At 39.2% G+C, this 12840-nt stretch overlaps 1 protein-coding gene across 1 annotated transcript in view; it reads left to right on the forward strand.

The window, feature by feature from the left end:
• pudp (pseudouridine 5'-phosphatase) overlaps positions 1-11750 on the forward strand; it is a 44288-nt gene extending 32538 nt beyond the window's left edge. Inside the window, exon 4 of the mRNA XM_062414439.1 lies at positions 10069-11750. Coding sequence (XP_062270423.1) covers positions 10069-10245 — 177 coding nt within the window. The 3' untranslated portion in view covers positions 10246-11750. The remainder of the gene's footprint in view (positions 1-10068) is intronic.
• Positions 11751-12840: the final 1090 nt, after the last annotated feature.

The raw sequence follows: 12840 nt of genomic DNA on the forward strand, positions 1-12840 counted from the left end.
CCACAATGATGAAACAAGTCACGGTGGAACAGTAATATGCATTTCTAGTGATTTACCTACTCTACCACTGCACAGAAAGTAGGCATTTTCTTTTGAGGGTGGTTACCAACAGTTGCAGGCAGCCATACAATCATTTTGTGAAAGGCCTCTATTGGGAGCACTGCTTGCTTTGGTAACAATAACTCATGTGGGTGGCGTGAGAGATGATCTACCCCCTCACTCACATACGCACACAAGTAAGAACATAAAAATATTCCTCGTCACAAATGGCATACGACCTGGAACCAGAAAACAGCAATAACTTCTGCCAAATAAGAACTGCATGAAATTCTGAAAAATGGATCTCATGAAGTAATGGAGCTACATAAATCTGAAAAAAGGTTATTCTGTTCGCCAGACAGATGTTTGAGTTTAGGAGCCAGGTTGAGACACCAAAGTTCATCCTCGTCATTTTCCTCATACAGTATTCCCAGGAGCTTGTCTGGCACACGGTTTTTCTTCTTTTTTGGCCTTGTTTGACTGTTGTGGTCAACTAGTGGGTAGGAGGAGGAGATGGAGAGAATGTCCGCAGTTCCTGGTCTTTATCCATTTTCGGGTCTTCTACAGGGACCAGGTCCAGGACAACAAACGTCTCAGACTCATTGGCTTCTGCAGGGACAGTGCTTTGAGGCATATTCCTGCTTGTTGATGGTAGGTAGGGTTGAGGACGTTTCAGAAAGGGGACCAGCTTGCACTTCTTCTTGGTGCCAGTTCCTGACCGACTGTGTTTATCACCAGCTTTGATTTCCTTCTTGTAGCAGTCACTCTAATTGGTCTACCTTGTTTTGCATATCTGGACTGCATGAACAGACCATCCATTGCTATTATTAACCAGGCTGTATTTGAGCAGGGTTTAAAACTCATGCATGTGCATCTGGCATGAGATTCTCCGAAGTCTATTTAGGGTGAATATGTAATTGAAACAGTTTGAGGTTGCAGTGCAATGGGCTATTTATCTAGTTTTCATACTGTGTGGGAAGTGTGATAGGCAGTTATTTAACAAAGTACAACTGTTATTGCTTAATGGCATTTTGTGATGTTGGATGTTCTTTTGGACTACAAAACAATGTGTGCCAACCCATGCAATGCCCTGGATTCTCTATTCTCTTGTTCTTAAGTGTTCACCAACCATACAGCACGTAAAAACCGAGGTCGACCCCGCTGAAGCCTTTTTAGAGAAATATAGGGTATCTGAAACAAGAACACTGTACCAAAGCCTCTCAAGATTCAAGATGTTGAGGTTGTAGGAAGCTCCAGTGCATTGACTATACATAAATATAGACGTCATGACAGCTTCTCAAAAGTGAAGCCAACATATCTCAATTGCCCCCTGTGGCTTGCTGCAGTATGGGTCATAAATCACCCCCTCCATGTTTGCAGATGGTATATGAACCAATCTAGGAGATGACGACACATCATCTATATTCATATGCTGCAGGGCAACAGTTATGAGGTCCTTGTAGAACTAATGCAAATTACACATATTCAACATCTGCCTAGAATGTGTTTCGATGATTGGATTACAATGATTCATGAATGTGTCTTAATTTCATTTATACATTGCTTTAAAGAGCCGCTCAAGTGTGCCTGTTGTTGTATAGTTTATATACGTCATGTCTATGACTTACCTCACATACGTATACAAGCTCATACATGTCCATTCAGCCACAAAGATGTTTTATTTCTCATTGCTGTAACTTCTATCTGTAATCCACCCAGGCTATCAGTCCACTGTGAAATGCAATGCATCTTTGTCTATTTTCATCCGTTTCATTATAGTGTATTGGAAGCAGATTAAAGGGTCATTTTGCAAGCTTATTGGGTAATTACCAGTTTTAATTGCTCCCAATCAAGGGAATTAATGCGCAGCCCTCCGTTGTGAGCTCTCAGTGTTTCCTCCACCATTGTTCCACTTCCTCCAGTTCCAGGCATAGTGACATCACAGAAGTCAATTAAGCTTTAAAGAGACTCATAGAGACCTCTTTGTTCTACCTGAGTATTAGAGTTGAGATGAACAAAGGTACGTAAGGCTTTCTCTGAGACTTAGCTTTTGGTGGCTTGTGTAGAGCTTTAAAATCATTGTCGGGCTGTTTCCTTTATTCACTCTGAAGTGCTGTTTCCAAAGCAGACTTAAAGCTGTGTTTTAACCCAATAATTAATTCACCATTCACCGCGTTTAATAAGAAAAGGAAGGAAGGAGGCATTTCAAAGTTAGGTGAAAGGGCAATTTGTGGCATATACTGTATCAATGCAATGACAATTAAAACCAGAATATTTCATTAAATAGATTTAATACTGGCATATCAAGATGAATAAAAAGTACTTCTACTTGTACCTTTTGCCATTATGTGGTGTTCAAGCACTTCTGAAGGCAACTGTGTTTGTACATGAAAGTACTGTCCTTCATATCCTTTTCATGGCTGCATCACTCTGCCTTTTCCTTCTCTTTCTCCATGAACTGTGTCTTTTGTATGATGTTGTAATGTGGATAACACTATACACAGTCCCTGCAGAAAAACGCAATTATGCGATCGCACAATTCAACGCATGATCAGCCAAAGTCCGGCACTTTCGCCGCATAAATAGCAGATTTCCGCGCAAAATGGAGCGAAATATTGCGGGGGCTTGCATGATTTCATAATCCCCGCATTTTCGTTGCAAAAACGTCACATATATCTTAGCAGAAAGTTGAAAAATGTTGCGTACTTCACACAAGAGCAGCCATTTCCCCCTGTTGCCATGGGAACGTTATGAAGTGACGTAATTACACGACGTGATCGTCATCGAAAAGCTGCAAAGTTGATGCAACTTTACAGTTGTAAGATTGCACTTTTTTGATACCAGTGGGTTAAATCATGCTAGTTTCAAAAACCTTCCAGTTGTAAGTATATTAGTAGAATGTACATTTACGTTACAGTAAGAGATTGCACTTTGTGAATTGGAAGAAATAAAACAAGATGAGAACGTAAATATTCCCAGCACTTTCTGTGATGTAGTATGCTTGCTTATCATAGGAAGTAATTATAAAATGACCCTTTACATTAAGGTAGTAACCTAGTGAGAACAGGGAATTTCTCTTTTTTCATCAAACCGCAGTTTTTGAAATTTCCCGCAATTTCATCGCATAAAATAGCATAAATATCCCGCATATTCCATTGCATTTTTTAAGAAAACGTGCCGCACAATCAAGGATTTTTTCGCACGCAACATTCACAAAAAAACTCTTCTGGAAGGACTGTATACACTTTAAGATAGTCTTTCCTTGAAGGCATTCATGGTGTTGCACTCAGTTGTACAAATAAAAGACAGAAGTAGTTGTGTGAAGAGGAGCTTGAGAGAAAAGTTCCAATCTAGTCTACTTTTGCACCTTCATACCTACCGACCAATCACTGCCCAAAGTGGGCATGATTGTGGGATCGTCCACCTCAGAAAATTACAAACATTTCCACCCTGATTTCAGAAAATAATTATTGTAATTCAAAAATGTGATCCTTGATTTATTGAGACACGTCCATTAACTGTTGGAGACCAAAAACAGCACACTGTACATCAGAAATATAGGGCCAGATTCAATAGAATAGTTCATAGTCATTGTACAAGTATATTGTTTGTTTCTTGCTACATTTTCAACACATGCATGGTGAAGATGGATACTGTGAGTTGATGACATGTCTCTGCTTGTATCTTCCTTTCTTTTTCCAATTTGCATCACCACACTATGATTCCAGACGTTCATCAGACAGTCTGACATTCCTCAAAACTGACATCATACAGTCTGCTCCAAGATTCTGTTAGACCCATCTCACACAGTGAGACATGACATGAACCTGTAAGATCACTGTTACTGCACAGTGTGTGGAGGTCTGAACAGATTTGGAGGTACTGTAGACTATGAGTCAGACCTTATCGGCCAACATTGATCACATATGTGTAATATCTTTTAAGTCTCATAAAACAAGTATTCAAATGACAAAAACAAAAAGAAAAAAAGAGCAGGGTGGAATTACCTGCAGCATACTACAACAGCTCACATGGTACATTTAGGATAATGTATGTTTTCCACAGCACTGATTCCATCACCACATCAACAGAATTATTTATCATTAAAGGACAGGTTCACAGTTTTTTTTCAATTCTGCCCTAAAACAATATTCAGCATCACACATGAACATTTAAACAGTTCCCCATCACTTACATTGTAAACATATTGGAACTGTAATGATTAGTTGAATAATCAATAAGTGTCCAACTATTAAATTCATCCTTTGAGTCTTTTTTTTATTTTTATGAAAAATTACAAAATTCTCTGCTTCCAACTTTTCAAATGTGAATATTTTCTAATTAACAGAATACCTTTGGGTCGTGGACTGTTGGTCAGGACAGAGCTAGACATTTGATGATATCACCTTGGGCTTTGGGAAACAGTGATACATTTATAGACCAAAGGGTTAGTCAATAAAGACAATAATTGCAGCCCTAAAGTGCATTTTATCCATCTTATTTTGAACCTATTCTTCAAGTATAACAGCAGCCAGTGTTGTCAAACTAACCAAATAAACCTGCTCACAGGAAAACTCAGTCTATTCCTAAATGTGAGTCCTCTCAAACCACAGCTCTTCAGGGACACATTAGTGTGTGTAACTGTCAATGATTTACTGCCACTTTACACCTTCATCACATCCACTGCTCTGTCTGTTGGTAAAGTCCTCTCACACTGTGCACTCACAGTGGACTCTCTTATTGAACATGCTTTAATCAAATATGAAAAAATGGATGACACAGTTCACCTTTATTTGGCCAGAAAGGACTTGGTGATAAAACTGAACTCAATCCATCTCAGTATGACTCAGAGCCAAGGACACTTCAGTTACCTATCAACAGTGTTTATGTCCATCCTTGTTGAGTGGGTAGTAATATATTTAGCTTTGTATCAGAATACAGGGTTCTTAAATCCACATTTCTAAGACTTGTGTATTAAAGTTGTGCTAGTGTAACTTATCCTGGAGCAAAGCACATGATTGGTCAAAAGGTATGGGGTCCTAAATCAGGAACAATGTGTATTTAGCACTAAAATAAGATCCTAGCCAGCATGTCCATGTGGGCCCCACATGGGTTAAATGTGGGCTATGTGGGTACTGAGTGGGCATGGGCTTCAACTGGGCAATTTTTGTGGCTCCCACATTGTTGCAGTAAAATGGGCCCCACATGTGAAGCCCACGTGGGCTGACTGTATGAATCCCATAAGGGATGTAAGTGGGCTAAGCAGGCATGGGCATAAACAGGACAAATTATATGGGCCCCATATTGTTTCAGAAACATGGGCCCCACATGTGAAGCCCATGTGGCCCCATTTAAGGTCCATTCTGATCCCACTTAGACCCCATACGTGCAAACATATGTGGCCTACATGGGTCTCACCCAGTTGGGCCCCACCTGAAAGCCAGTCACAACCCACTTGAAGCCCATATGGGCAAACACAGGTGGGGATAAAGGTCAGGTGTATAAAGGTGGAGTCACCAGTTATAACTACAAGACTGATGACAGAGAAAGTCCAGCTCAGCCTCTTATACTATTACAGCTGCTGCTCTCCTTCATTAAAGACCTTTCTACTGCGCGAGTGAAATTTAGAGTGTGCCAAATGTGTAAAACGACTCAGCTGATCTCATCAACTTCCATTCAGTAGCTACAGCTGCACTACTGTAAGTCCCTATAGGATATATTAGGAATTTTATACAAAGCCTGAAATGATGAAGTAAGTGAAATAGACTGCCTGTGCCTTTTTTTTTTCTTTTTCTTTTAATACTGCTTACTTTTTTCATGTCTGTCTTCATGAAATATAGTACTGTGCAAATGTTTTAGGCACTTAAAGTAAAGTGGGGATGCTTTGAAAAGTAATAGTTTTTTCTACCTCTTTATTCAAAGTTCAGCAAACAGAAGAAGCCTAAATGAAATATCTCGTTCTTTCTCTCTCTATATATATATATATAAAACTTGTGTGTGTGAGTGCGTGTGTGTGTGTGTGTGTGTTTGTACATGTCCCACACATAATGTACATATACAGCAGCTTGGTGAGCTATACTGTCGACCTTTGACCTCTACCTCCTACTATGTCCATGTTTTAAATATGTTACACTCTGGAGTGGATGTTTCTATGTTTTATATTGATTTTGCACTTTCAACTTTATAAGTAGCCATACAATATGGAGCTCAGTGATGTTACTGCAGCAAATCTGCATATGTAGATTCAGGTTATCTGAGATATATTTTTTTACACCTGCAGTTTGCCATATAGCTGCATGGGTAAATATGAAAATATGCAGTTTGTAGAATAGTTAGGAACTGTTTCTCCACTCCTTCCCTCTCCTTGTCTGCACACTCCTGAATGTGATTATTGGATACTGAAAAATGATTAACCTCCTGGTGAAGGTTCAGTCGTATTAATTTAGCGCAGCTGTTGGAATGTACTTGTCGAACGTTGTGCACAGATCAGGATTTCAAATGCCAATTAGCCTCTGTGTTTTTCATATTTTGGCTCGGCTCGTGGGTATGCTGCAGTGAGAGCTTCGCTTCACAAATTCCAAAAATGGCAACAGAGAGGATTCACAGCGGCATCTTGTTTAAAAAAAGAAACTTCACACAGAAAGATGTATTTTATATATTTCATATTCCAGGCACTAATCCTCATTGGTTGAAAAAGTCATGTTATTGCTAGACTTGTAAACTCACACTGTACATGCTGCAAGCAGTAAAATGCAACCGACCTAGAAATGCATCAGATTTGATGATCCCTCAAGTGTCTATTTTACCCGACCAGAGTGTGGAATAATCTCCCCTCTGCACCTTCTTCTTCCTCTCTGTCAGCAGTATATTGTAGTTTGATAAATGTTCTTAATAGTGGATAAAAGCATGTTGTAAAGTGTCTGTCTGAGTAGATTTAGGGCACATATTTTCTCTTCTTAACACTCTTGAAAATGTGAAGAAATAAACATTTGAAATTGCCTTACACTAGGTATTTCTACTGTTTTCCGCTTATCTGTAATCAGATATTGCTTGTATTTAATTCAAAATGTATGTAAACGCTAGACAATCTGTATTATATTGTCAAGTTTTTGTGAAAAATGCGTTTCTACTCAGGAAAGTGAAATGTTCTTGCCTTAAAGGTAGAGTCAGATATTGTAATCCAATCCACTTTCCAACAAACTCAGCAAATGTCTCCTCACAGAACTCCATCTGTTGGTTGTGTGGCTCGGAGCAAGCCACACAACACTACTCCATCCAGCTGGCGAGGGGGGGGGGGGGGTCATGCTTGAACATAGAGGAAGTCATGACAGGGGGAAGAGTATGGATGGACTGTTGTGTTCATGAGATAATTTTTTTCCCCCGTTCGTGATAATGTGTTAGAGGTACAGAAGTGACTAAAGCTGACGGATCGCTCTAAATATCACTGTATTTCCTCTTTGGTCGTTGCCATGGCAAAGCAGGCCCATGAATTTGAGGTTTAGTTCAAATATCAACAATCTTTCTCCAAAATGACTGAACTTATCTTTAACTAGGTCTGTCATAATAACTACTTTAGTTGGACGATATATTGTCTCAGAAATAATCGCGATACACAATATTATTGTCATTTGAAGATCATTTTATATCACTGATATAATGATAATATAATAGCATAATAAAGTGTTGGGGGTGGGTTTAGAGAGTGGGCACTACACTGTAAAAACACAGGCTGTCATTATGGTTGGGGACAGAGTTATTTACCTTTAATTCTTCTACAGTCTCCACTCAGGACGTACACAGTGAGGAATGGAGGACACTACTTTCTTAGCCAATGTGACATGAATAGCCTCTTAGCTGCTAATGTGAAGTGTGGCAATACTGAGGTCAAGATCATGTCCATGTATCATATGATGAGTCCATATATAGACATGATGATGCTGATAATTATGTTATTGTACGATAAGTCGATTATTATTGTGACAGGCCTACCTTTAACTTTTACTTTAACTCAAAAATCTGGTTTTAAAACTAAAAAACTTAAATATTTTTTTCTTAGAAAGGGATAACACAGATTGACAGTTGGGATAAAAAAAAAGTCCTCTGACCATCTGTAAGTGTTCAGCATCAGTAGTCTTTAAATGGTGGAGGATACTGTCTGCTGTTAAATGTGACATTATGTCAATAATATATGAAATCCTGCATAACTAAATGTCAAAAATGATGCAATATTATGTTTATTCCATTGTGGAAATACATTTTCACTCACACTCAAATACATTGTGATGTGAGCTTGTGTGAAGGCTCAGCTGAGAAGTGGATTTGACATTCTGACAGACAGCTGTAGTATTGTATTTGTAGGCACAGCTGTGCAGAGATGGACTGTCTGTCAGAGTCCACTTGTGCAACTTTATGTGATGATGGTCTGGATATTAGTTTTTGTGGCTGAAAATTAATTTGTGTTTGTTTTTTTGATTAAAATGTGCAGGAACACACACTCTGCATACTGCAATTTTTCCTGGATCAACATTGCTAATGAAAATGTACCTAATTGACATTTTACCTCAAATGTCGTTGCCTCTGGGTGGAAACAGGAAACACAAACGCTCTATATTTGTTTATGACATAATCACCACAAATTGTTTTGCATCCTTAAGTCACACATTCAATCTTTTAATCTCCCGTTCGGCTTTTGAGAATCATATCAAGAAACAAATTGTGTTCTGTGGTCACATGATTCCACATGTTGCTTGTTTCAGGAACTGAATGAAAATGTAATCAAACTAAATAGAGGAAGATGGAGGATGAAGATACCCTACTTGATTTTGCCACCCTTTTGTATGTTAATAGGGTGGACAAAATAATAGGAACACTTTCAATGTAATGCAAAAACGTTGTAAATGTAGAATTTCGGGGCAAAGCGCAGGTGTTCTTAATGAAGCGCTCACTAATTCTATTGTTGGATTGAACTCTAACTCTAACTAACTCTGTATTCTGGTAATTATTTGTTATTATTAAAAAAATAATAATAATAAATTCATAAGGGCCCTCAAATTTGGTCATTAAAGGATGGGTTCACAATTATTGAAATGTGTCTTAAAACAACAGTCAGGAGCCTAGATGAACTCTGAAATATTTTTTTCTTGCTGTAATCATTCCTCCTGTTCATATCAATACAGCCCTTGATAAAGTAATTATAATGGAAGTGATGGAGGACAAAATTCACAGTCCTCCTTCTCTGTAAAAATGGATTTAAAAGTTGATCTGAAGCTAATATGAAGCTTCAGTCGTCCAAATGAGTCAAATAAATTTGGTGCTAAAAAAAGACTGTAAATGTTTCAGATATCACTTGATATGACTAACTCAGACTGATATTTCCAATTTTTTGAAGCAGCATCCGGATAGAACATAAAGAGAGCAAAATAATATGTTTCCTGTTTGGTTATTTTAATTCCAACACACTTAAAATTCCTTTGAAATGATGTGCAGGTGATAAAAAAAACATAATAAATAGATAAAACCAATAGAAAAACCATATACTATGTGTACTACACACTACCTCCACTTCCCATATCCACTACCTTTAATTTAAATCATCTTCTCTCATGATACAATGCCTTCAAACACTAAAGGCACTCCAACATGCAGGCATGACTTTTCTAGTGTCCGGCCTCTTGATATCTCAACAAGGTCTCCGTTCATTTTGAGATTGAAAAAATATCTTGAATGCGGTCAATGAAAATGTAAACAAAGCTACTGAAGCAGGGCTACAGGGGGCACCACTTTTCAAATTGCAGATTGAATGGATAGTCCAGCTGTCAGAGGTAAACAGCTCTCCTCTGGGGAATGTCAAGTGCATCACATTGAAAATGAAAATGGTGCTTGTGTTTCCCATTTTCCCCTGTTTGTTTTTCTTCTGAGCTCTGTGGCGTCAGGAGGAAGGGGGGGGAGGGGGGGTTTGAAATCCTGTAGACCTAATAGGCTTATAGGATAATATCACTTTGTTTTTTCCTCTCTCCTGTCCTTGCTCAGTGCCTGGTGTTTGAAGATGCTCCCAACGGTGTGAGGGCGGGGCTGGCTGCCGGGATGCAGGTGGTGATGATTCCTGATGACAACCTAGACCCGGCCCTTACCCAGGAGGCCACGCTGCGGCTGAGGAGCATGGAGGAGTTTGAGCCGCAGCTTTTCGGACTGCCGGCGTACGACTAAAGCCCAGGAACCCAACCTGGAACCGCAGCTACGCTAATTAGCCTCTAGGGGGAAACAAGTACGCTGGACTGGGAACCCCAGCTGATTGTTTTCCTGCATGGCTCATCATGTTGCGGGGCATATTGATGTTTTTTTTTGTTGCTGTCAGTTAATGACATTTGATTTTTTTCTGCTTTTGTTTTGTGTTGGATGAGACATCACATCATTAGTCGAACCCTCAAAGCTGTTGCATCTCAGGCTGGTTTATCAGCACTTTATATCCTCACTCCTGTTTGAAAGCTTCGTCCATGTGTCACACTGATTTTATCTCTAGATATTCCTCCACCTCAGTACAATGAAGGTAAAAGGAATAAAGATTTGTCTCTTAGAACATCAAACCTCAGAACTGGATGTCAGGATCAGTGTTAAGGTTTGTATCATGGACCTTGACTTAAGATATTTTTTCATTCTGGATTAAAAAACTAAAGCATTAAATGAACTCTGTACCTCACTTTGGACAGTTCATTTTTCAGCAGAAAGTAGTTCCACTGAAAACTGTCGACAGTGAGGTCTGAGGATTATCTGCAGTAATGGGGACACTGTTTCTGGACAGATAAGGTACAGTTGATGCTGTGAGCAACACAAACAAAGACAAACTGAGCAGTTATCTCCATTGTGTCGGGGTGGAGGCCGACACCTCATGTGACACATAAAACCTAAACTATCTGCAGGAGTACATACCATTAGAGGAAGTGGAGAAATATGTCTGTTTTTGATTTGTGTGAAATTACCCTTTAATGTAGTTTATTCACTTTACTGTATTTCTTTACAAGGTGCCACAATGTCAGACTTGGAGTGTGACACATAACCATAGTTATGTACTGTATCTGCTCCATGCCTCAGGAAGCCTCAGGGTCAGTCATACCAGTTAAAAATGAGCCAGACTAGATTTTGAAAAATTAAGGTTTTGTGTATTTATGTATTAAAACAATGCATACAGTATATATTAGGGCTGGGGGATATGGACAAAATCAAATATCACGATATTTTAGACCAAATACCTCGATATCGATATTGCAACAATATTGTAGAGATGATTCTTGATGCTTTCACAAAACATTTACACTATGACATTTTTAATAAATAATCATCAGTAATGTGGATACAATGACAAAATGGGTAAAAGGTACAAAACAGAAAAGCTTGAACAGTCTGGTATGTTCCGAAAATCATATATTTTACTGTAATGCAGCTTTAAAAACAGGAAAACACAACTCTGGTGACACATCGCGATATTACGACATCCAAAATCTAAGACGATATCGATATAATATCAATATATCGCCCAGCCCTAATATATATATATATATATAAAAATTAGGATAGGGTTTTGCTTTCTGACCTGGTCTGTAATGGTCTAATGGTCTAATGGTAATGGTCCGCATCAAGTTTGTTTGTTGCATTGCGGTTTGCTAACCAATCATCACTCGCCAAGCTATCAGCTAAATAAAAGCATCCAATCATGAGACTTGTTTTCCTGGTAACAACTTTTATTTCATTCTGATTGTATATCGCTGCTGACGGGTGGAAACCTTGTGACTCCGTATTTAGTTTTGGTCGTACTAGGTTTCTGACATCAGAAGAAAGGGTCAAGCCTTGTGTCGTATGTCTGTGCAGCCTGACCAAGAACAAGTCCAGGGGCCCCTTTTGGTTCAAGGGGCCCCTGGTCACTTGCCAAGACTTCCTGTGTGGTAGATCCGGCCATGTTCTTTACCTGATGCACCAATCATATTACATGTCTCATTGTTATCTAGCTGTTTTTGTAACAAACCTGGTAACTATATCTGCATAAGGATATTTTGCCAAAGCAGAATATTCATGTCTGGTCTGGAGGTTCATTTGTTATTGTACAGTTCTGGAAAGTCCTTTTATTTCATTCATTTTCCACTTCAAATGGCACAGCTCAGTTAAAGTTCACTAAATTTGAACTTTCACTACACCCCTACTACTTCACAGGGCCATCATAACAAACACACACACACAGTAATAGAAGAGATGTGCGCCAAAGCTGTTTTTTTCCACATTAATGTCAATATGCTTTAATCTAAATTGTCAAAAAATGACCTCCACTTATTGACCACATTGAGCCCAGTTTTAGTCCACTTTGCTTTTGACCTGCAACTCACCTAATCTGTGTTTACTGGATAACTCAGCTCCTCTAATGTTAGCTTTTGTAATAATGAGCTCTCTTTCTTTCTTGTTCTACTGCAGTCTTCAAACTGTTGCATTATGTCATACATTTACTGGCTCTTGAGCTCAGTCACATATTTGCCTATGCAGCACTGTCCTTGTTCTACATTGTGTTTAAAGCGCTTCTTATTGAAATGCCAAAGACACTACTTCCCTCCTCGGTATAATCCAGGAGAGAGGCTGCCAGTCGTCCTCACCCTTTCATCTCTTCTCATGTCTTGCCTCTGCACTTACTACAGTTCACATGTCCTCTCGCCGAGCAGGCTTTAAAGATGGAGGGGGCCCCCGGCTGCAGGAGCCCGGTGCCACGGCTCCCTCAGGCTGCTGAAATAGGATTTCGCTGCACTCCCATCCACTTTCCCCCCC

Source organism: Scomber scombrus, chromosome 24 (genome assembly GCF_963691925.1).
Source record: "Scomber scombrus chromosome 24, fScoSco1.1, whole genome shotgun sequence".
Taxonomy (NCBI): Eukaryota; Metazoa; Chordata; class Actinopteri; order Scombriformes; family Scombridae; genus Scomber; species Scomber scombrus.